Source organism: Triturus cristatus, chromosome 6 (assembly GCF_964204655.1).
Source record: "Triturus cristatus chromosome 6, aTriCri1.1, whole genome shotgun sequence".
Lineage (NCBI taxonomy): Eukaryota > Metazoa > Chordata > Amphibia > Caudata > Salamandridae > Triturus > Triturus cristatus.
Genome location: NC_140589.1, coordinates 734,510,002 through 734,535,966, shown reverse-complemented (window position 1 = coordinate 734,535,966; position 25,965 = coordinate 734,510,002). Strand labels below are relative to the sequence as shown.

At 44.7% G+C, this 25,965-nt stretch overlaps 1 protein-coding gene across 1 annotated transcript; it reads left to right on the top strand.

Annotated features, from left to right (window-relative positions):
* The first annotated feature begins 5,638 nt into the window (after positions 1-5,638).
* LOC146817793 (fatty acid-binding protein, brain-like) lies at positions 5,639-19,799 on the top strand. The gene is made up of 4 exons (XM_085611262.1): positions 5,639-5,795; positions 7,006-7,178; positions 15,578-15,679; positions 19,432-19,799. Exons 1-4 carry the CDS (start codon positions 5,723-5,725, stop codon positions 19,480-19,482), a joined length of 399 nt encoding a protein of 132 aa, XP_085467388.1. The 5' UTR covers positions 5,639-5,722; the 3' UTR covers positions 19,483-19,799.
* The last annotated feature ends 6,166 nt before the right edge of the window (positions 19,800-25,965 follow it).

Genomic DNA, 25,965 nt, shown 5'->3' with positions numbered 1-25,965 from the left:
AGAAGGCTAGTACTGGGAACACTGAGAGCCTAACGGAGGGCCCTTCCAGTGCTTGGATTCATACCTCCCACACCGTTTACGGTGTTGGGGTATGATTCCAACATGTTTGACACCAAACATGATAGGATTCGTTGCAGCCGGTTTCGAGATGGTCATCGCTTGATTACACGGTGCCCCTCTATATACTATATGGCTGCTTCACTGGCAACCCGGGAGAATGGACTCCGTAGGCTGCAGGGGTGTCCTGCTCATGCAGGGGCACCCTCTCACTTAGAACCAAGCATCCTGCCCTCAGGATTGTAAAGGCCTGCAATAGGGGTGACTTATAGGTTTTAAGTGCACTGACCCTTAGATATAGTAAACCTATATCTTTAGTAAGTGGTGCGTGCACCAACTTACACAGGGTACATGGCAGGCCTGTAGTTCCATTTGGAATGGTCTGTCATGGGTGGCATAATGCATGCTTCAGCCCATGGGAGACCTCTGGGGTACCTTTGCCCTGGGTACATGGGTACCATATACTAGGGACTGACAAGAGTACCCTAGTATCCAATATGGGATGTACCTAGGTACTAAACACAACAGTTTAGGGAGAAAGCAGATAGACTGGGGTCCTGGTTAGCAGGATCCCATTCAGATTAGTCAAAGACGCGTCCCATCAAGCAAAAAGTGGGGGTAACCATAAGAAGCAGCTCTTACTTTCCTACACAACCCCCCAGCCCAAACGTAGAAGATGAGACTAACCTTGCCCAGTTGAGTTTTCATTTTTTAAGTGGAAATATCTGGAGAGTCCATCTGCATTGGCATGGTTACTCCCATGTCTATGCTCCACTGTAAAGTCCATCCCCTGTAGGGAAATGGACCACCTCAAAAGTTTAGGGTTTTCGCCCTTTATCTATTTAGCCATAAGAGGGGCTTATGGTCTGTCTGAGCAATAAAGTGAGTACCAAACAAGTATGGCCTCAACTTATTCAGGGCCCAGACCACAGCAAATGCTTCTCTCTATAGCTGACCAACGTTTCTCTCTGGGGGTCAACCTTCTGCTAATAAAAGCTAGTGGTTGATCCTGGCATTCTGCATTAAGTTGTGACATCACAGCCCGTACCCCCAACTCAGATGCATCTGTTTGGACAATAAATTGCTTGTAGTAGTCAGGACATGGCCTGCTTGAGATCATCAAATGCCTCTGACAGCTAACTGTCCACTGAACTTTCTTGGGCATTTTCTTGGAGGTGAGATCATTCAAAGGAGTCCCTATAGACCCATATCATTTTGCAAATATCCTGTAATACCCAGCCAAGCCCAAGAAAGCTCTGACCGGAGTCTGGGTAGTTGGAGCAACCCAGTCCATTATGGTCTGGATTTTGCTCTGTAGTGGTTGAACCTGGCCTCCACCCACAAGGTGGCTCAGGTACACAACCTTGTTCTGCCCTATCTGGCACTTAGTAGCCTTGATAGTGAGGCCTGTTTTCTGCAAACCTTCAAAAAACGTATTTAGGTGATCCTCCCAGGTAGAGCTAAAGACAGCTATATCATCAAGATATGCTGCATTATAGGCTTCCAGGCCTGTGAGAACTTTGTTCACCAGCCTTTGGAATGTGGCATGTGCATTCTTCAAACCTAAGGACGTCACAATAAATTGATAATGCCCACTAGGGGTCAAAAATGCTGTTTTTTGGTTTGGCATCCTCAGCTAGTCTGATTTGCCAATAGCCAGCAGTTAGGTCAAATGTGCTCAAGAACTTTGCTGAGGCCAAAGTGTCAATAAGCTCATCTGCCCTAGGAATTGGATGAGCATCAGTCCTAGTGACTGCATTGAGTCCCCTGTAGTCAACACAAAACCTCATCTCTCTCTTACCACCCTGGGTGTGAGGTTTTGGTACCATGACCATTGGACTAGCCCAAGGGTTATCTGAGGGCTCAATTACTCCCAACTCCAGCATCTTTTGGACCTCTGACCTGATGCAATGTCTAACATGGTCAGGCTGCCTGTAGATTTTATTCTTGACAGGTAGACTCTCACTTGTGTCCACTTCATGGGTACACCAGGTGGTTTGACTGAGTGTCAAAGAAAACATGTGCCTATATTGATTGAGGACCTTCCTACAATCAATCTGCTGTTGATCAGTGAGGCTGCCTGCCAAGGCTACACCATCAACTGACCCTCATCAGGGTTTTGTGAGAGGAGATCGGGGAGAGGGTCCCTCTCTTCCTCCTGTCCCTCATCAGTTGCCATGAGCAAGCCCATGTCAGCCCTGTCTACAAAAGGTTTGAGCCTGTTCACATGGAGCACCCTGTGGGGGCTCCTGGGAGTGCCAAGGTCCACCAGGTAGGTGACCTCACCTTTTTGCTCAATGATAGTGTGGGGTCCACTCCATTTATCTTGGATAGCTGCTGGGGCCACAGGCTCCAACACCCACATGTTCTGGCCTGGCTGGTAAGTAAACAGTCAGGACAGCCATTTGGTCATGTCAAGCTTTTTGCAATTCTTGACTCGTCTCCAGATTATTACTTGCCTTCTTCATCTATTCAGCCATCCTGGAGCGGAAACCAAGTACATAGTCCACTATGTCTTGTTTGGGAGGTTTGATGGGTAACTCCCACCCCTCCTTTACCAAACACAAGGGACCCCTAACGGAATGCCCAAACAGAAGTTCAAATGGGGTGTAGTCAGCGCCCTTCTGAGGGACCTCTCTGTAGGCAAAGAGAAGGCAGGGCAGAAGGACATCCCATTTTCGCCTAAGCTTTTCTGGGAGGCTCATGATCATACCATTTAGGGTTTTGTTGAATCTCTCAGCTAACCCATTGCATTGAGGGTGAATTTCAGTGATGTAACTTGACAGGAAGTTTGTACCTGTCAGTTGAAGCCTCCTTAGGGAAACCCACTCTGGAACAAATTCCCAAGAGGGTCCTGTCCACCACAGAAGCTGTGGTGGGTCTAAGATGAATGGCTTCTGGGTACCTAGTGGCATGGTCCACCACCACTAGTATTTAGCTGTGCCTAGATGCTGTAGGAGGGTTCATGTGACCAATTATGTAAATCCCAACCGTCTCAAAGGGAACCGCCACCACTGGAAGTGGCATCAGGGGGTCTTTGTGGTGCCACCTGCCTTACCACTGGCTTGGCAAGTGGCACAGGAGCGACAAAACTCCCTCAGACATGAGGCTAGTGAAAGTGAAGGACAAGCATGTCCCAAGTTTTACTTTGGCCTAAGTGTCGGCCAGGGGGATGTCATGTGCTAGGGTGAGTCGGAAGCTCCTAAACTTCAAAGGTATACTTAACCTCCTGGTAGCACCAGGCTTGGGGTCTCTACCCTCTGAATAAAGGAGTCCCTTATACCAGTAGATCCTATGAGATCCACTGACAGCATTCAGCAGCAGCTTGCTGTCTGAGGGGTTCAAGAGGGGGGCAGTGTTGCTGCTCCAAACTCGTCTTCCCTGGAAGGGCCCCCTGTCTCCAAGAACTCAACCTGATCAGGCTCAAGCTCATCTGGGACAGTTCCTTCACAGGGACTGAGATCATCTCCCTCAAGAGTCAGCTCCTCACTCTGAGTCTGGGGGAAGGCACCTGGTCCATTGTTCCAGGATCCAGGGCCTATTCAGTGGATGTCAGTTTGGCTTGTGAACTAGTCACAGCAAACACATCTGGATAGATGCCCAACATTGCTGCATGAGTTCTAAATTCAACCTCAGCCCAAGCTGAAGTTTCCAAAACATCTTAAGTCTGTCCTAAGTTTGTCTTAAGACTGTCTTAAGTCTGTCTTAAGTAGAACTTAAGACAAAATCCTAACTTTACTACTACTAAATGCTTTCTGTGAATACCAAAAGTAGTAGGACAGACTTAAGACAAACTTGAGACAGAGTTAAGACAAACTTAAGAAAAACTTAGGACCGGCTTAAGACAGACTTAAGACAACATCCTAACTTTACTACTACTAAATGCCTTTTGTGAATACCAAAAGTAGTAAGTTTAGGATTCAGTCTTAAGTTAGTTCTGTGAATTGGGCCCATAGGAAAGACCAGGGTAAAACTGTTTCTGTACAGAACGTCCTCGAGGGTCATCGCACCGGCACTTTAAACTGTCCTAATAATGGAAGAAATGGTTGAGTGTTTCCAAATGCACGAAATTACCCACAGCTCATCTTACTACAGTGACTTAAAACGTTTGGGGTAACACATTGACCGAAGTCTGTCTGAACCATTTATAATAATGATGAAGCTGTCATTTTGATGGACTCATAATTATGTCAAGGCAGCGTTTACTACCTTTTTATTTAATAATCACTGCCTTGGAAGAAGCATTTTTAACTTGTATTTTATTAGTCATCTGAATATTTTATAACTACCTGACCACTAGACCTAAGTTGGTCGCTTCCTTTCCCACTTTAAATGTTTTCTATTTTTTGTAACGGTTTTTATCAAACTTGCAATGGCTTTTGTTAGCTGCGCATGAATAAAATAAGCTTGAAACTGCACATTATAAATGCGTTTCATTTGATCAAACCTTTATGATTTTCATTATACTTGTTATTCTTTATGGTTTTCATTATACTTGTTTTTCTCATTTACATACTAACCATGTCGATTCAGGAGCTACAAAATAATATGGGGGATTAGCACCGCTACCTGCTCATCTGTCAGTAGCGCCTTACATTGGAGAGGGGGAGCGCTACAACAGTCATATAATCTAAAATATAAATGAAACACAAATGTTGAAGGAAAATAACCCTTGCTTATATTTTTTACTTAGCAGTAGAACGCCTGAGCTCGTGTTTTGGATAGAGCCCAACCCTTTCTAGGCTCGCTGAATTTGCACCTTTCCAATCTACCGGGAAGTCCGCTGTCTGCAAAAACTTGACAAGCCCTCGACTGCGCAGCGCAATAAAAATTAAAAGATTAAACTTTCTACTGCACACCAGCCTTTAGCAAGCCCCTGCTCCTTCCCGACGATTCTACATCAACAACTGGACTCTTCTGCGTCACTGGGGCCGTTCCACCTGTCTGAAATGCTAGGGGGTGTTTCGGTGGCCACTCGCCCCTAAGTACTCATCTTGCTATCAACCTGGACGCGTTTCAGTATGTACCCGCCAAAAATTCAAGCAAAAGCATTTCAGTGCAAATTACTAATATGTTTACGAAACGCGTATACCATTTGGCAACGCTGGGGTCGACGTTCCAATAAAATACCGCTTAGTGATTTACCTCGAGAATAAGATGAACTATACTTAAACCGTTGTTAAGGCCCTCAAAAAATATTGAAAGCCACTAAAAGATTAGATACATAACCACAGTGTAAAACTTGCGCCGAACATCAGTTCTTCTACACACCAGCATATACTTAGTCGCTATACGAATACTTTTCTTCTACTGCTGAACGCAATTTCTTTACACGTGTTGGTCCTCAGCAGCCTTCAAGCCGCTGGTCCAGGAAGAGACGATTTTCGATCTGATAAAAGGTACTGTGTGGGGCGATTTTACCGTCCAGTCTCGACCCGCTCTCGCCTGACTGGGTGGCCTGAGCCAATCAGCGGGAGTATTCAAATATTTCCATGCGCACCCGCTTCCTGTTGGGCGAGTCAGCGCTGGGAGGCGTGGCTTGTTTGTTCGCCCCCTTGAAGGGCGATCACCCCTTCGTATAATAGACGTGACTCGGTGCTCTCTAGGTGGGCAGCAGTAACAGCACCATTCGACGCACCGCTTCAGCCACACTCCACACAGCAACATGGTCGACGCGTTTATTGGCACCTGGAAGCTGGTGGAGACTGTCAACTTCGATGAGTACATGAAGGCTATCGGTAAATGGCGCTTCGGGCGATAAACTGTCCGTCTCATGGTGGGCTGCTCAGTTCTAGAGTGCGCGTATCGTAGCATGGGTGTACGTTCCGTAGGCGGTGCACATGTTGCTTTGTACGGTAAATTTAACGTGCATTACTTCGGACGCATATCTCACGGCCTGCGCATGGTGACATGGCGTATAATTTCCCCACTCGTCCACCAGCAGCCGCTGCAATTCTTAACTTACAACCCAATGGAATGTACATTTCTTGGCTGCACATCGCGTCGTAAATTCCCTAGGGTGTGTATGTTCTGTCCAGCGAGTGACCGGGGCTACCCATGTAGTCATGAGGTGAGACCGCATGATCAGGGGGCAGGCCTCGAGCCTCTTTCCCTTACACACGCTGCTGCCCCCCCCCATCCCCAAGCCGCTCCCGCCTGTGCGTGGAGTCGATACATTGACCCGGTATCTGCCGGCAGCAGCAGGCGCGCAGCTTTCCGAACAGCGGGAAGCTCTGCACCGAGATACGATCTGAATCGTCGCTTAAGATGCACTGGGAAGACACATATACATAGCCACTGGAATTATGTGGCTTTGCGACCGAGGAGTTTTCCGCAAAATTATTGATTTAGTCGCATTTCTCACATAATCCATTATCTATTTCTTTATATGTTAACCAAAAAATTGTTTTAGGTAAAATTGATTAGAAAGTTATTTTAAAAAGGCTGCAGTGTGTGCTTCCGCGCAAAGGAAAACTCTTCGCAAATATTAACTGGTCACTTTTACATTGCATATTGCTGAGTTTGAGTATAAATCTAGAACTAATTAGAAGTAACCGTTCCCCAGACAGGGTCAACGTGTTATAAAGTGAGTACCATTAGTTGAGTAAAAATAACTATTTGATATTCAGTGCCAAGGGGTGAACGTGCAGTGCAATTCACAAATGCACATTATGTTATGTTCTACGTTGGTCGGTGTCCCACAAAGCTCCAGCCCATACTTCTCTTAGTAGGCGATCGACTCTCGACACTAAACATACCCCCGCTACCCTCGACGCTGAGACCCCCTGCCTGCTCCACCACATATATATCCCCCCCCCCCACCTTTGGTACACCCGCACTCTGAACGTGGACGATATGGCCAGCAACCTGCCTGGGCCTCCCCTTCACACACTGCCCCCTCGTGGTCGTCTTCGCTCTGTTCACTCTGTGTACGGTTCTTTTCCACAGGAGTGGCCTTCGCCACCCGGCAAATGGGAAATGTGACCAAACCTTCCCAGATCATCAGCAAGGACGGCGACAAGGTAAAGATCCGCACCGAGAGCACGTTCAAGACCACGGAGATCATCTTCAAGCTGGGCGAGGAGTTCAACGAGAACACGGTCGACGACAGGAACTGCAAGGTAAGGCATTGACGTAGCTTCATTTGGTGCATTAGGTGCAGTGGCACCGTGGCCCGTTAAACACTGGTTGTGTTCCAACCATGACACAGTGGCTATGCCACTGCCCCAGACAAAGAACACCTCTTCCCGGCTACTACACGTATAGTCCAGAGAAAACAAATACAGTTGCAGTTGAATGACATGTTAGTGTGTATACAACAGTGCGCACTACTCCAGACCTGGCTCTGAAGTCGCACGCACGCACAACAATTACTAACTGAAAACCTACCTTTGAAAACGCGTTTTTTCCTATTAAGTTTACTTGTGAGTTGATGTATGTATGGTAAGGGCTGCAAAAATTAAGTGACAGGGCGGATGCCTTTGGAATTGCCGCTCGAATTTCAGGACATGGGCCCCCACTTGAAGTGAGGGATTGGGATTTTGGCGTACCACCACGATGAGAGGTCGGCCCAGCAGCGGCAGAAAGGAGTCACCCACGAGTTAGACCAATTAGGCTTAACACTACTGGGTCAACAAGTACTGTGCAGTGTGTGTATTTACGCGAAAATGACCAAAGAACTTAAGATATAGCGCCGCTCCTCTGCTAGAACGAAATCTTAAGGCGAGTGCCATTTTAACATGTCAGGCGGTGGCGACAGTCCAACTACTGCTCTCACTTTATCAGTACTCGTTGAATACTAGAAAAATATGCAGATGAAAATGGGCAGTGTTTTATTTTGCCTATCGTTGGTTTGCAAATGGTATTTAAATGTCCACCTTCTGGTGATAAAATACATTTTTTTTATCAATGTACACAATAATCTAACAATCTTTTGAAAAGCCCAAAAGTCTATGTTTAATGTGCTAACAAATGCCGCATTTGCACATTAGAGACACTTTGGGAGGAAGCCGTGGGTGCAGACAGGACAATGGATGTAAAGTAGTTCCACGTGTAGCTAATTCAATGCAAATGCTTTACGTGGTGGCAGGCAGAAACAGCCAATAGCATTAGGTCAAAGGTAGTTTTTGTTCCACAGGCTGAGCCAACAAAAATGAGCGGTTTCCTTTGCGGGAACCCCACAGTGCTGTCTTTTTAGTACCGTTTTAACCACGTCTAGCTTCACTCAGTTCCTAAGTACGAATCTGACCTGTTCTTTCCCCCATCTTCTGTTTTATTAGTAAGTACCTGTCTGTCAGAGCACATAAGCTCCGTTTTAGCCCCCTCTACCTTTTGGCTGGTTCGTTCAGTTAAAAATCAAAGCTAACCTTAGTGAAAAATAAAAGTAAGCCTGCCCACGCACACCATTTAACAAACAGCCACCCGTATCCCATCACCACGGTAATGGGCTGCCCGCTCACGGGGGGGGGGGGGTCAGTGGCTGCCCTGAGACCCACCCACCGTAGTGGCCCTCATGTTCCGGGGTAACACAGAGTATAGGGGTTTACGCGAACTGCAGAGAAGGCACAGTGAGAGTGGTGTGGGCATTGCATTACTAAGAGACACTGCCAGTCACTGAGCAGTGATGGGAGGGTGATTGATAAATGAAGTAAAAGTTGGCACTGAGCTGTCCAGACTGGATGCAGGGTAGGTTGTGCTCAGAGGCAGCTCACGCAAAAAAATGCGCAAATCAGCCTTCGCTCGTTTTGTCTCCTTCCGCAGTCGTTCTCTTTCCATCCAGTCTTCCTTTTCTTCTGTCTCCGCTCTCTCTGATCGGTGTCTTTTTACCTTCTCTCCCCTCTTTCTCTCTATGATCCTCCCTGTGCTTGCTGAAGTGGGGCAGTGACAGTCACCAGCAATGACCTCGAACTTGCAAAATTGGCCTCTGAGAGCTCCAGCCCACGAGGTGCCATAAAAGGCCTGCCAGCCTTTGCTGTGCTGGTCTGCTGGTCTGGGGTGTTGGGACAGACAGTGTGTGGGAACCGTGGCGGAGGATGTAGGCGACGAGCAGTGCTGAGGTAGATGGGCATCGTAGAGAAGTGGTGGTGAGTGTTGAGATGGTGAAAGTGACGAACGCTTGCAAAGGCCCAGAGAGAGCGCAATGGGTGGGGGTGGGATTGCCACTAGATTGGAAGGGGAGGCAGAATCTATTTTGTGTTTTTTATTATGTAGAAGTCCTGATTTCACAATCAGAATCTTGGCCACATCTTCCCTAGATGTTCCAGGGGAAAGTTCCAGTAAGAATAAGCGCCCGACGAAAACGGGAGTTGATTAACCTAGTTCCTTATTTGCTGCTCCGTTTTAGATTTACCGATTGGTCGTCCGTACACATATATTGCTTTAAAACTTTTAACAATGTTGGTTTTGCAATTTCCCACACGGGCTTGTGTGTGAAGGGAGGGCGCAGTGCAATTTGACCAACACTTAAGTTTGAGGCAGATATATTTATCTCAGATTTAGTAGAGTTTCGGCATATTTCTCATAGACCCAAGTTCTCGCCAGTGCAAAGGTTTCCAGTGACCACAGTGTGAGAAACAGAGGAGAAACATTTTGTTGGCTATTACCTAAATAGACGATTAGTTCACAATAACTGCACCACAAGGCCATTGGTGGGACAAGCGCATTTTTTTTGTAAGAAATCAGGTTCCACACAGGTAGTCTATTTCCTACATAATGTGCACTTCTAACAGGAGAAGAATACTGCAAGTCACCACAATTTTGTGATGACCCGCAGACACGAGGCCGGAGTCTGCTTGTGTCAGGGACTGGAAGCTGTGGTTGATTTTCTATATCCTTTCTATTTGCTGTTACCGTGTTTTATTCCTTGTATTTGTCTGTCCCTGCCCACCTCCCTGACTGGATCAAGGAAGCGTGTGTGTCCAATGAGTGTTTCTTGCCCATCTGCCTGACGGGGAGACACTTATTAAAACTGTTGATGTCTTATGCCCCTGGCGTTCCCGGTAATGGAGTCATAAATGTTTGCCTCATGGTGTGCTCAGGCTGCATACGGAGTGGTAGAATCACTGGCGAGCCCTCCCCCTCCTTTGCTGGCATGCCAGCTCGCCTGTTGCATGACACAATATTGAGTAACAGAATACCGCTTACATTTTTATATTAGGCAATATATCACATACAAAAATTTAGTATTTTTATTATATCCTATGTATTTTGCCATAATATTGTCTACACTTATATTGTGTCGAAATACGGTGTTTGGTATACACACACCAAATAAGTGTAGATAATACAATGGTAAAATACATAGGCCATAGTAATAAGCATTAGCAAAGCCAATATGTCTTGCTTTCAAGACCTATTGGCTTTGCCAGTGATTTTTAACCTTGGCGTGCATCATGGCTACATGAGGGGGGGGGGGGGGGGGGGGGGGAGAATGAGCCCATGACATAGTCACATTTTTTCTGTTTATCTGCCAGTCCAAATTGCATCCGAAAAAAAGAAAACATTCTTGAATTTATTTTTTTGAAGCACGGTTGGGGGGGGGGGGGGGGGCAACACGGAGGGCAGGGATGGAGAGGAGAAGCAATGTGCGACGGGAGGGAGCAGGTGTGGAAGCCACACGAAGGGCGAGTGTAGGTAGAGAGAAGGACACAAGGGAGACAGCTGGAAAACACATGCACTTTAGTAGAATGCCTAACGAAATGGAAAAAAGTATAGAGACCAGCCAATGAAAAAAATGGTTAAGCTATATGCTCTATGGCGGGTACAAACATAAGAATGGCAAGCCGGGGCATGATAAGAAGCAGGCGAATGAGTGACGTGAAGGCCGAGTTAAGCCCAGGGCTATATTTGTAGGTCAAGCTTGAGCCTAAACACAATTTTAGCCCTGAAACTAATTGTTACCCTAACCATTACTTTAAAAATACCTGATTATATTACTGCAGACATAATTTCTTTTAATATCTTTGTCCCGATGCTGTCTTTATCAACAATATGGAAAAGCTCCATAGTTTGATGGCACACCTGAGCTGCCTGCAGTGGCCGGAAAGCGGGAAAACCCCTGTGGTGCAAGTACATCCTTTTCCAGCCTGTCTCCTTGTTACAATTAAATTAAAGATACGTAGTCAAGAGATGTATATTAGGATCACAGCTTTATTCTTCAGATAGGATCCAAGTTATGTCTCATGCTATGCCTCATACTATGCCCCACCAGGAGCAGCCTCCTTGCTGCTCAGCCCTTCCACACCAACTCATCTCTTCTTCCACTCAAACACTCTCAACATTCTGATGACATCACATAGACTGAGCAGCAAGGTAAAGGGCAACAACAGAGAGGATGCATTAATCATTTACTAGATTATAACACATCCCCCCATATCAGAATTGTAAAAATACAAGCATGTGAGATCATTGTAAATACGACTAGTTATAAATAAAATATGCAGAGGTGGACATACACACATACAAAAAATCAACGAGCTTCAAGAATATCACAAAGCTTCAAGACGTAACACTATCAGGGTAATTTTGCAACCCCTAACCACAGGGTGATACAAATACCTCAATCAAAAACAAGAGTAAATCCAGAGAGAATAAAAAGCATTCTTCTTCCCAAACAAGGGTAAATCCAGAGAAGCTAAAGAGCATTCTCATCTTCCCAAACAAGGGTAAATCTAGAGAAGCTAAAAAGGAATTAGTCTTCTCATGTGCGCACCCGTAAAGCACAGTCCAAACACCTCTCACTAGGCAACCACTCACAGGGTACATCCAATACAAGTCAGAGACGCTACACAAAAGGTAGACTTCTCACGTGCGCACCCGTAACACACAGTCCAACACCTCACACGAGGTAACAACCAAACAGAGGGTATAACCAAAACAGGGAAGCTTCAGAAGAAGGAGTCTTCTCATGTGCGCACCCGTAACACACAGTCCAACACCTCACACGAGGTAACAACCAAACAGAGGGTATAACCAAAACAGGTAAGTCAGAGAAGCTTCAGAAGAAAGAGTTCTCATGTGCGCACCCCTAACGCACAGTCCAACACCTCACACGAGTTGTTGACTGGTGTGCGCAACAGAAAAGGGCTGTTTATGGGGACACCCATAAACAGCCCTTTCCTGTTGCGCACACCAGTCTAACCCCCTGTGGCAAAATAAGATCGACAGAGGTGTGTCGGCTGCTTCCATGTGGGGCCACATCTCTTGGCCACAAGCAGCCCACCCCAAGAAAAACACAATCAGCCTGTGGGTCCTCCCAGCTCCTCCACTAGCCCCAACAGCACCTTACGTTGAGTCAACTTCAGAGGGTGCCCAAGGACTACAGAGAGCTCCCAACCCACCCCATTCCAGAAGGAACGCAGCGTCGGGCAGTACCAATTGGAAGAAATCCGCAGCTGGGCGCGCATATCGCATGCAAGCAGCGTGGGCTTTGGGAGATATTTGTTTCAAGTGGCGCAGAGAGAGATAAGTCGCATGAAGGTGGTTTATTTGAATCATGCGCATACGGGAGGAGATCACCAGTCCACGGGGCGCGGGACAGGCCTCCCTCCAGTCCTTCAAGTTCCCTCACCCAGTTTACACATTTCTGCCTGAGCAGATCAAAGTCATTTGGGGCATGACTGACCAATGAGTGGTAAATCAGAGATGGCTCTGTGCCCCAGGAAGATCTTGGCTTCAAGCGGACTGTATTCAGGAAGCAGGGCGTCTGGTGAGATGTGTGATTGCAGAGCATTTCGCAGCTGAAGGAAGCGAAAACACTGCAAATTAGCTAGAGTACAGCGATCCTTTAGATCTTGAAAGGGCTTTAAGTCTTCCCCTTTACACACGTCCCGTCCCCTAAGTAAGAAATGCCAATTTGGTCCCACTGAGTAAAACCCTTCAAAGTAGAAAGTTGTCGGAGCCACGTACTCTGTCATGACTTTTGATGTTTTTTGTGTGGTTATGAGGGCTTCCTACTTTTAAAAAAAATAGAATTAGAAGATGGCAGGCACACGACTAACAGAATCAAGCCTCAAACTGAATTGGAAATTTAATTCCAGTAAACACATTTTGCGTACAGAGGAGAGACTAGCTAGAAAGATATCAATAGAAAGTAGTCAAACCCGTGTATGTGGTTGTGAGAATACACTGCCAGGGGAGTCATGTAACTGCGTTCATGGATTAGAGGAATCCTGGGTGGAAGTCATTTGACAGACGATAAGAATATTGAGTGAAAGCCAAGCTATAAACTGGATTTAGAGAACAGTGGAGGGATATAATCTAACCGATAGTCATAGGCATGGACGGAAATCATCTGATCTTTAGATATTGTATTGTTTTGTAATTGCGTTTATATAGCGCTTACTACCCCTGGTGAGGCGTCGAAACGCTTTTTCGGCGAGTAGCACAATACTCCAGAACCCATAAAGGATTAGTGTTGAATTAGTATAGTGAAATATGAAAGTAATTTGAGTGGTGCATATTAGTCAGTTATTTGAATTCAGAAGGATAGCGGAGGGATAAGAGGAAAAAGGTTTGCATTTATATAGCGCTTGTTACCCCAGATGGGGTGTTGAAACGATTTTTTTGGCGCGTAGCACACTACTCTGGAACCCATAAAGGATTAGTGATGAATTAGTATAGTGTAATATGAAAGTAATCTGAGTGGTGGATATTAGTCAGTTATTTGAATTCAGAAGGATAGCGGAGGGATAAGAGGGAAAAAGGTTTGCATTTATATAGCGCTTGTTACCCCAGATGGGGTGTTGAAGCGCTTTTTTCGGCGCGTAGCACGCTACTCTGGAACCCATAAAGGATTAGTGATGAATTAGTATAGTGTAATATGAAAGTAATTTTGAGTGGTGGATATTAGTCAGTTATTTGGATTGAGAAGGATAGCGTGGGGTTCAGAGAACACTGGATAGATATTGATCTGTAAACATAGGATTAAGAGAGACACTGGATGGATCTAACCTATTAACAGAGCAGTAAAAGGATCTCATTTAACCTGTTAAAATGTGTTGGATTGTGGTCATGGAATGGGAGCCACCACACCTTTAGATAAGGGGCTAAGAAAGCACAGAGTTAAAAAAAAAAAGGCTTCCAAATCTGTTTTTCAAAAGTATGCACACATACTTCAGATAACTCAAAGTGCTTTATTTTGAGGTGGGTCGCACACCTTGGCATTAAGAATATTAATATAGTATTAATATAGCCGGCCCAACCGCTCTGGGTAAAATCTGTGGGGCAGATTTACTAAAAGTTCATGAAGCACAGCAAAATAAGTTGCTGCATTGCATAGATGGGAGAGAGCTGAACAACTCCATATTTACAAAGATATGGCACTGTTGAGCTCTCTTCCTGTGTTGGCGCACTTTGTGGCTGCCTTCTACCAACACAGGCACCCATCTGTCATATCTCAAGGATGCCTGCGTTGTGTTCAGGATTGTTTTTGTGCAGCAAGAAATACCTTCCTTCCACAAAACAGTTATCAAATGCATATTTCTCTTTCTGTGTGTGCTGCAGAATGCACTACACATGGAAAGAGGAAATAACAAGGAGAAATTAAGATATTTCTTCTTGTTAGGCCTCTCTTGGGTAGGCGCAAACCCAGGTTTTCAGACATTAGAAGTTTGGGTTTGTTTCAAATTCCATGGGTGAATGAATGCACTACAACACCCATGATCCCGCCATGGAGCGCCTTCCTGGAGCAAAGTAACAGAAAGCAACACTATGTACTGCGTTGCATGACTTTTCTTTTTTAATAAGCCACTCACAAGCTTTGCGTGGCTTAGTAAATCGCAAAATACATTTTGCGCCTGGACTTCCTCTAAAAAGTGACGCAATCCAGGTGCAAAATGTTAGTAAATCTGGGCCTGTGTTTGCAGCTTCTTTCATGCATGATCTAGATCCCATGAGATAAAAACACACGTGCAAGGCCTATGGTATAGTTGTCCTTTAAAGATGCCTGACAGCACTTTGTGATCCACCACCTTGCCGCAGCTGCCACTTACTCCCCGCTCAGATGCCTGTTTTAATTTGCTCTGAACACCATTGTTTCTGCATATTAATTATATCCTTTGCACCTCCGAACTACCCTGAGGAATTTGGGTTCTGTTTTCTTATCTAGCGGGTGCCTTGTCTGCCTAAGCATGGTCACCGTGCCCAGATTCAGTCTCCACCCACTTAATCTGTTCACCCTCTTGGCTACCCCCCTTATGGACCTCTTCCTGGTTGCACCTTTACAGCATATTAACCAATCCATTCATCCTCACTCATTCTTCTAATAATTAATCACTCGTTCAGCCCATTGATCTAGCCACCCACATTCACGCAAGTGAATCTCCTTCCTCACATTCATTCATTCAGCCATCCGTCCATTTTTTTATTGACCCTCATGCACTTATTCATACATTATCAGGCTCTCACCCACACCATCACTCCACTGAAAGACCAAGCCAATACACACTTAGTACAATGTATGGTAAAAAGACTATATTGCCTTTATTAATTAATGATTTGCTGTTTTTGTTGTTTCTTGCAGTCTGTACTAAAAATTGACGGTGGCAAATTGGTTCATACACAGAAATGGGACGGAAAGGAAACTACCTTCATTAGAGAGATTAAAGATGGTAAAATGGTCATGGTAAGTATGAGGAATCTAAATGGAGACTTTTGTTACATATGCTCAGTTTTATGTTGGTCGGCATGCAAAAGAAGCTTGAGGGGCATAATACGTATTGGGAAAATATCTCCTAAGCGTATTCATGTATTGCGCTCTTATATGTCTAAACTATGCACATTTTGCTCATTTAAGGTTGCACAGGTACATGGGCCTATGCTTAATTTGAGCCGGTAGTTGCAGGTGGTGAGCACCAGCACTCCTTTTTAGGTCAGGCCTGCAGGCAGCGCACTTGCTGACCTTATGTATCTTTTTTAAAATATCCTTATTTATTTAGTGTTTGGTGTAGTGCGAACATGACCTGTGAGGATATCAGAGCGTTACAGCAGTAGTAAGTAATTACATTAATCACAAGAATTAACAAAAACATGTTAGATACAAAAAGGAGAGAAGAGTCGACAATCCCGTTAGAGTTCAAATACGAGATATATAAGGCAAGTCGCTGGGCTGCTGAAACTGCAGAGGCACTGAGAGAGATTAGGGTAGGAATTTGCCCATTAGGAAGATCTTCACTTCCTTTTTGAAAATTGGTAGGGCAGGTATTCTTCTGATGTAAGGTGGCAGTGAGTTCCAGATTCTGGGGGCAGCCCCAGAGAAAGCTCTGTTGTATGTTTTCTACTTCCGGAATAGGGGTGGTTTCAACACAAAATCCCTGGCACAACGAGTGTGCCTGTCTCCTCCGGAGACCACGATTTTCTGAGCAAGTAGCATTGGAGACTTGGAGTGTACAGCTTTATGAGTGATACAGACCAGTTTGAGTTGGATTCTAGCTTCTTATGGTAGCCAGTTCAGCGCCTTTAGGTGCGGTGAGATATGATCGGATATTTTTGAGCCAGTTAGGAGTCTTTCAGCTGCGTTGAGACAGGCTTTAGGGGAGCTGTAGAGATCTTTGGTACGCCAGATAGGGTTGAGCATCCGTATTCGATCCTAGAGGTAACTAGGGCCTGAACTGCCATTTTTAGGTCCGAAGTGTCCAGGAAAGGTTTGAGATTTCTCAGATATCTGAGGTGAAAACTGGCATTTTTGGCCAAAGTGTTTATGTGTGCTAGCATGTTCAGGTTTTTGTCCAGTGTGATTCCTAGTGATTTGGCCTGGTCCACTATGGTTGGGGTGCAGTTCAGCGCGGTGATCGAGTTGGTCCATTCAAGTATGTCTGGGGAGCTTTTTGGAGGGGAGATTAGCAAGAACTCTGTTTTCTGCGCATTGAGTTTGAGCTGGTTGCTGGCAATGGGCTTTTAGCTCGCCCATTACTTACCATTCGTTGTCATCATTATCACTCTTCTTAACTGTCTTATTCAACAGCGTGTCCCAGGCGTCAGTTCCTGCATCACTTTAGTTCTTTATGTGGCGCATGGACGTAGTATAAATTGATATCTCCTAATTTATTGTTTGTTCGCTGCTTGCGCTGTGATTGAGGTTACTCACTTTTTTAAAACTTTTTTTTTATGTTACACTTTTTTCATAGCATAAACTTGACCCAACCCGAAATCCTTTACATTAGCACAAGTTGCATTACAACACATTCTTTTTTTTCTGATGTATTCTATTGGGGGCAGAGTTCCGGGAGATTTCTACTTGACAGCAATTGTTTACGGACGACTTCTTGTGTGTGCATTTGTTTTGTCATTCTCTCCAAGCCACGCAACTCCATTACACTCTACTGCAACCCACTCCAATCCATTGTAATTCACTCCAGTCAACTCCTCTGCAATCCACTCTAATGAAAGCCACTCCACTATCTGCTCTATGCCACCCCACTCTATGACACTCCACGCCACTAACTTTTAGCCATGCTAAACAGCAGCTTCATTGACACACATAGGAGTTACAAATCGCCATTTAAGATTGTTTATGTGCAGGAAGGGATTCGTCCGGCACATAAAAATCATTCCTTCAAAGCAGACACCCTTGCACTATGGTGCAAGGGTGCCTGCGTTGGAACTAGGTAGCTGTAATTAGCGCCAGTGAAAGGGGAAACAAATTGTTATAAATACGGTACAGCTCTGTGTTTCCAAAGTGGCGGAGCGCAGTGTTAAGCCAAGAAGGCTAACGCCACACTCCGCCACTTTCCTTGTAAATATACCCTTTTGTGTAGAAACTACATTAGTGTCTCTATAAATATGATATATGAGTCCGTAAATATACCTTAGGCTGCCCAGAAATGTGAAGTGGGCGTCTTTCTGCACCATATTTACAAAGACACGCAAAGCCACCCTGCATGGCTTCTCATGTCCATGTAAATATGGCCCCTTTACACACATCAGTTTGCGTGAAAGGGACGTTCCATGGGTGTTGCTCTGGGTGTTCCCGCGCAACACCCACGGCTTCTACTGCATTTTCATATTTACGAGAAATCGTAAACCTGAAAATGCGTCGAATGCTCCGCCTTCCTGGGGGAGGCACAACGAGGAGAAATGTTTTAATTTCTCATTTTTTCCTCTTTCTATGAGTGCTGCATACTGAAACACACATAGAAAGAGGAAATCACCTCTTCTGATTGTTTTTGTGTAGGAAGGTGTGCCTTCCGGCACAAAAACAATCATCCCCACAACGCAGGCACACGCACTATGGTGCAAGGGTGCCTGCTTGGCACATGGCAGCCCATTGTGCGCCAGTGCACGGGAGAGCAATGGGATCCGTGCTATTGTTGTAGATAGGACGCATCCCTGTGCTTCCAAAGTAACGCGGCGCAGCTAAATGGCTTGCGGTACCACGCAGCGTTACTTTGTTGTAAATGAAGCCCTCAACATTTTGAAATAAATTCGATGAAACATGCATACTTTCATTTTGCAGAGCCCTCACACAACAGGCTGTATGTAATTGTACTGGGACACGAGGGGCAGAAATGATTGGGAATTACTGACTTGTTATGAGATAGCAAGAGCACTGATCTGCTGTAAGGGTAGAACCTGGAATCGACTTCTGTCATACCAATGCAAACATCAGATGTCATATACACCCCTGTTGCTTAACCAGCTGCTAAGCCAGCAGTTTCTATTGCATAAAAAACAGTCCAAATTAGCTACTGTAGCCTTTTAACATATTCAACCAGAGACCTTAACAAACAATAACTGGGTCAAGTTTACCAGGCATGCATTTTGTGCATGAATGACTGATACCCATGTCTTAAGAGCCAGTTAAACCTCATCTACGTGCAAAGCTACACTCAACCCCATATGTTCTATGCGGACTACTGCATGGCAAGCATGCAAACGGGACAAGTGTTGTATTGTGTACAGACAGATATCACAATATGGAATAGCCACTGTGCATTTCATTGCTCGCAGTGCTGGACTGGCCTTTTGGGCAGCGTGCCACTGCCAGATACCAGCTTGAAAAGGGCCTGTCACCTGTTTTAAAAAATTGTCCACTCACAGTACTTTAAAAAAAAAAAGCCCACACTGACCCTTTCAAGCTGGTAGTGCCAACATGCCTGAATACCAGGCAGGCACTGATTGGATGCATAAAAGGTATAAAGGGAAAAAGGAAAGTGCATGTTGTAAAAATAAGTTATCTGTTTACATGCATGAAAACAATGCCGTGAAGGGGAGAATTTCGCCAGAGGTGGTGGTTGGTGGGGAGGGAAAGACAGTGTTGCGAACTTTCAGATTTGTGAACTCAAGAAAAAACGCTTATGTACTCCCACAGAGCAGACAGATGTTATTGTTCCTTCATTGTTTCACTAATGATTTTGTATTGTGATTTTTCACCTGCAGACTTTAACCTTTGGTGACGTCACTGCGGTGCGTCGTTACGAGAAAGAATAGACATCCAATAGTCCGGTGCTGCACTCAAGCCAGTTGAAGTGTTTCTTGCCCTCAATGCAGTGGATAAACTGTCTTCACCTTCACCAGTGGCAGTGTTTGATAACACGTTACTACAATTTGCTTGACAGATGTACAGAGTCTGCCTTTACACCACTCGGATGGCAATGCAGGGTTCTAAATGTTAACAGCCAATGTGTGGCTGCTGTTTGTGAAATTAACTAAACTTGTATTTTTATGAAATCCGTGAGCTATTTTTACATGAATTTTCTTTTTGAAGTTAAGGTTAAATTGAAATAAAGACATTTTACATCAACAGATATGCTGCTTCATTTCATACTTGCACATACTTTATGGTTCCTAACCTAACCGGATACCACGTGGTCTACGCAGTTGTGTTTATAGAGAGCTTGTGTCTGTGTAGACTGAACTGTGCATGGGTCAATAAATGCAGTAAATAATGTGCCATCATTTGGAAGGGATATGTTATGTTACGGGTTTTATATAGCACATAGCTGCCCCAGCAAAGGGGCGTCTCAGCGTTGACCGGCAGAGAAATTGGGAGGCTGCAGAAAGAGGGCCGATCCTAAGTCAGGAAAAAGGTGAGTTTTAATGGCCTTACGAAAAGGTTGTTGTCCATGCTGCGGATGTGGGCCGGGAGAGAGTTCCAAAGTTTAGCCGCCAAAGTGCGAAAGCCACGTCCTCCTGCACACACATTTCTGACCCGAGGGACAACCGCCAGATGCTGGCCCATAGATCGAAGTTGGTGAGTGGGTGTATAAGGTAAGAGCAAGTTTGCCAGAATGCTAGGGGAGGAAAGACTCGTAATCTTGTTGGCAATACAGAGGGACTTGAACTCGACGCGCCTAACCACCGGCAACCAATGGGGTCGGCGGATGGCGTTAGTCGTGGGACAAGTCCTAGAAAGGCCAAGGAGAGTTCTAGCAGCCGCATTTTGAACCCTCTGCAGTTGTAGTATTTCAGCCTTGTTAACCCCAGGTAAAGAGAGCTGGCATAGTCTAACCTAGACATGGTGGCCTGGATGATGACTTGACGAGTGGGAGGATCGAAGAAACCTAACAAATATGTAATGTACAGATAAGTGCTAGGGTGAGTTATTACTACATATTTTTACATCACGTTGTAGAACTGCTTATAGTCACATACCTATATAAAGTGAATTTGGCTACTTTTTACTAAATAAATATAACATGGGCAGGCAGTCCTTTGTATCATTTGTGTCCTTTTTTCCCTTTCAAGCTCGCATTACTGCAATTGCCTTTTATTTTTAATGTACTTCATATCTCTGATGAGGTGGCAGATCGTATTCGGGACATGGGTAGCACTCCAGATTTTGCTCCAGGAGTGAGAGCTTAGTGAGATGAATTTGTACTTTGTATTCCTCGTCCAGTTGGATGAATGACTCTCATTGCAGGCACCACCTTCATACAAGATACCTGCATCACATAGGGCCCATGTCCACAACGCCCAGAGTTCTGGATGTCACCCAGTTCTACATTACTCACACGTTTTTGTACCCAATGCTGATAGAAACAAAGATGACTGTAAAATGTTGTGTAAATCATGAAACTGAGTAAGAGTCTATCCTAGGCCTCTGAGGGATGTAAAGGTAGTCAGTGCTTCCAAGTGAAAATGGTACTCTAGACATATTCTGAAAAATCTAGTACTGAGAGGTGGAAAAAGAATAAGGCACAGAAACCCACATTATAGGAAAACAATCTTAGAATTATTTACAAAAGGCATTGGCACAACCATAGTCTTGCCTTTAATGTGTGTGGCTATCGATTTGATTTGCCAGTGCTTGTTTGCAAAGTTTTGTCTAAAAAAGGAGGAAAAACATAACATAGCTTAAAATGTATTAACTCCAATATTTTTAACCTTTATAAATTAACTAATCCTAACAACCATGAAGTAAATAACACATTTTTGCTCCTCACAAAGATGGTTGCCAGGCATGGGTATAAATACCCAGGCTGTCGGGAGCAGGAATCTGCCTGGGTGTGCTGGTCACATGCTCTGCTGTGAACATAAGTGCTATTCAGAATGACTTTCATTGCAGTGCATCGGCACTTCACTGGCCGTGCATTGAAATAGAAGCACTCAATACCCAATCAAACAGCAGTATGATAGTTAAGAGGACATACTCATGTAGGCCGAACTAAAGCAGAATGACAATAGCTTAAGAGTGCTGACCCCCAAAAAACCTGAATAAAAGGAGTTGACGCGTAAACCTTTTTCTGTACATATATATTTTTTGTTCATCCTATGAGCTCTTGTGACAGCGAAAGCTATTTCTGGCTATTCTTACATAGCAATTTTTCACGTCTCTGTGTTGACCCATCCCTATGTACTGTACCCTGCCAACTGTCTTTCTTTGTGCCCTGGAGAGTATGCAAATACCATAGTCTTGTACGTAAAGATGATTGCTGTCTCTGAAGTGAGGTATCTGCCTCTGAGCTGCCCTGAGGAAGATTACCAGTGAGGATACAAGATGAGTCCCTGGGATTACGTAGCTTATCTGCAACCCAAGGTGGCTGAAAGCAAAGGACGAAAATGGTACTCTAGATGGGGACGGTGTGCACTATACACTCCCTGTGGCAGTTTTGAGATTAAAATCTCACCCTGCCATGCGTTACACATAAAAACTGAAATTGCATGCAATGCAAACAACAGTTCTTCATCAAGGGTGTTATGCTTTACAAAATACTGTTAATACATTATACGATGGCCACAGTGTAGTTATGGTTCAGCCACACTTACGTTGAAAAGCCATTTTTTTAATTGGACTATAACTTTGGACCCCATTCATGGATCGGCACCAAATTTGGCACTCACTTAAAACAGCTAGCAGACCTAGGGCCTTATTTGCAAGGAATTAACGCAGCACGGTGCTGTAAGCCATTTGGCTGCATCAGTTTCGTCGTATCTACAAACATATGACGGACCCCTTTGCTCTCCCCTGCGCTAGCGCACAATAAGCCATGCGCTGATGCAGGCGCCCTCGCATGTTGGTGCAAGGGTACCTGCGTCACGGGGGTGATTCTTTTTGTGCAGAAAGGGACACTTTCCTGCACAAAAACAGTCACAACAGGTGATTTCCTTTTCGTATGTGTGCTGCAGAATGCATCGAAAGGAAAAAAACAAGAAATGAAAACATTTTTCCTCGTTACGCCTCCCCTGTAGAGGTGCAGCATTCTGACGCATTTCCAGGTTTATGATTTCTCATATATCTGGAATTGCAGCAGAAGCCATCAGTGTTGCGTGGGAACACTCGCAGCAACACCCGTGGCACGCCTCTTTCACGCAAAGTGTTGCGTGTAAAGGGGCCATATTTGCAAGGACACGAAAAGCCATGCAAGGTATCTTTAAGTGTCCTTGTAAATATAGGACAGCATGTTGCCCTCCCGGTGCGTTACAAAAAGTGACGCACCGGTGGTGCAAGTGGCTTGTAAGTAAGCCCCCTAAGGGCTAGCATGCTGAATGCTGTGCAGGTCCATTAAGTAGCAAAAAATTGAAGGCGGTCAGCAAAAACGTGCTTTCCCATTTTAGCTCCCATAGGAAACTGTATTGCAGATACAGCAAAAAGATTTATACCAAGGTTGCCATTAAAGTAGGGCTTTATTTAGAATGTAGACTGAGTTGTTGGTTGTAAATATGTTTAGAAAGGGTTATATTTTGGCAATTTTAGTTCATGGGCGATGCTTTTGAAAAAAACAAACGTGTTTGAGATTCAGCCAGTGGAGGGAATGATTCAAGGTTGTGAATCAAGTGAAGATCCCTCACCCGAGAATTATAGGGTCCGATTCACAGAACTAACTTAAGACAAAATCCTAAACTTACTATTTTTGGTATTCACAGAAGGCATTTTGTAGTAGTAAAGTTAGGATTTTGTCTTAAGTTTGACTTAAGACAGACTTAAGACAGACTTAAGACAGTCTTAAGACAGACTTAAGACAAACTTAAGACAAAATACTAACTTAAGTCTGTCTTAAGTTTGTCTTAAGTCTGTCTTAAATTTGTCTTAAGTCAAATTTAAGACAAAATCCTAACTTTACTACTACTAAATGCTTTCTGTGAATACCAAAAGTAGTAAGTTTAGGATTTTGTCTTAAGTTCTGTGAATTGGGCCCATAATTACTGATATGTATTTGCACTAGAGATTTATTATAATAGATAAGCATCTGACAATCCCAGTGCCAAACTAATTTGCATGAATACATGTGCGAAATTGTACTTTCTGCATTAATCTTACATTGGTGCATGGATTGTTGGAGAACACAATTGAAAAGAATCAAGGCTTCTCATTAGACGATGGAAACTTTTTGCTCCCATCATTCATTTCTGGTCCACAGACCCAAAGCAGGAGCTAGTATAGCCAGAGTGCTCTGAAAATGTTCTCTCGTGGCTGCTATTATGGGAATTGGCATGGTCCCTGCATCCAGAAAATAAAATCCAAAGGGCCAGATAAGGGAGGCGGGGTAGCACACACTGGCTCCCAGGTCTTACTGCCAGGACCAAAAAGCCACTCCTTTACATTAGTGAAAAAATGTTTTTAAATATTGACCATTTAGCGCGGTCCACAAACTATTTTTATAGAGGCTGTGGACCCGACACAAAAGACTCCCACTATCCATGGTACAGAGACCGCAGAATATGATACATGTGGACCTGCATTGTGCCCCCTCTCAGTCCATTGCCTCAGTGATGAGACTACACACTATAAATCTTGGTTGGATCCCTTTCATAGTTCATGGCATAAAACTGTTGGATAAAAAATGGCCAAAAGAGAAGGGGGCAGCGGGTGGAATAAGTGATTTCTAATTTTAATTTGAATATGAGTCTTCGCTTTTCATTACAGCCAATATTTCTGAACGCAATTACACCAAACGTGGCACAAAAGACAAACTTTACTCAAGCACGTTTGGTGTACAGAAATTAGTTTCTTCTTTTTTTGGGGTGAGGGAGAAAGAATTAAAAATAAGCAATACCTGGACTATTAATTTGAGGATACTTTGTGGATTCATGAATCCATAGAGAATTTGCAAATTCTAATTGAAAAATAAAGGTATGCCATTGGACAAGAGAGTTTTGTCCTGCAGTTCATTGTGGATTCCAAATCCAGCTGTAGATTAGTGATTCCCCCATGCTCTGATTGGCTGCCCATCACATAAATATAACAATTTCATATACCATTTCCCAAAATGATGCACTGTTGCGAAAAATAAAAACAAGGCATAAGGTGACATGAAGCCTAGGCCCGTGTGGTGAGGGCCAAATGATGCCCCTATAATAAAGCTGTAGCCCCTATAATAAAGCTGTATGATGAAAATTGATTTGTATTGTAGGATTTGTAAATCCTATGCCAGATTTGTGAGTCCTGGACCCTCACTTGGTCCAGCGGGACCCTCCTGAGGTCTCAGGATTCACAAATCCAGCACAGTAATTGCAAATTCTAAAAGACTGGAAACATATGAATTTGCGTTTGTCCTTTTGGAGTGTGCAGCTGGCATTTGCTGTCAGTGGTGGGTTGGACATCCATGGCTGATTGGCAGTAGGCCAGTCCCCGTGGCCATGCGCAGCAGGGTTTGGCCACCCAAGGAAGGTATACTGCACTCGGTGAGTTGGAAGCAGGGCTTGGCTGCAGGCCAGGTCCTGCAGCAACCTCTTTTGCACACAGCTGAAGACTGAAAGGCAGGGGTTAGCGTTCCATGGTGGAATGGGCCTGTCCACCGGATAGGCCCTGGAGTCAGCCCTCCTGGCCATAACCAAAAGGCCCTGTGCACTTGAGGTTGGCTACCTATAGTGGGTTAGACTCCGGAAACTATTGCTTGTGATACATATCTGATAGAAAATTCTAGCTGCAGATTCCTCATTGTATACTTATGCTCAGGCATCAGACTTGATTCAGAAACTTCTCTAGAGCAGTACCCCAACCCTGTCAGTGCTTCGCCTTCTTGAATGGAGATTAAGCGGCAACACTGGGCAGCTTTCGACTTTCCTCCCAAAGTCTGTGACGTTATCTTGGCAGCCAGACGTCCCTCCATCAAGACGGTTAACACCTGCCTTTGGTCAAAATTTGTGGCATGGTGTACAGAAAGACATTAATCCCTTTTCTGCCGCCCTTTCTAAGATTCTCCTTTTGATCCTCTCCCTTGCCCAGCTGGGCTCTACTCTGGGCACTCTGAAGGACCATTTCAACTTTTCTGCGGTGGCCTGATCAGCCATCCCTCTTCAAATCCCTTATTGTAAATAGGTTTCTAAAAGGTTTACATTTGTTTCCACCTTCTCCCCTTGTTATGCCACAGTGGGACCTCATTCTCGTTATTGCTTTCCATATGTGTGCAGCCTTTGAGCCTCTGCACATTGTTCACTCAGGCATCTTACCATCAAGATGGCCTTCCTCGTGACAATTACATCCGACCAGAGGGTCAGTGAGCTTCAGGCCTTGTCATCCAAGCCTACTTA

Coding starts and splice junctions, on each gene's coding strand:
- LOC146817793 (XM_085611262.1), top strand. CDS start 5,723: ATGGTCGACGCGTTTATTGGCACCTGGAAGCTGGTGGAGACTGTCAAC. Junction 5,796..7,005: donor TGAGTACATGAAGGCTATCG/GTAAATGGCGCT, acceptor TCTTTTCCACAG/GAGTGGCCTTCGCCACCCGG. Junction 7,179..15,577: donor TCGACGACAGGAACTGCAAG/GTAAGGCATTGA, acceptor TGTTTCTTGCAG/TCTGTACTAAAAATTGACGG.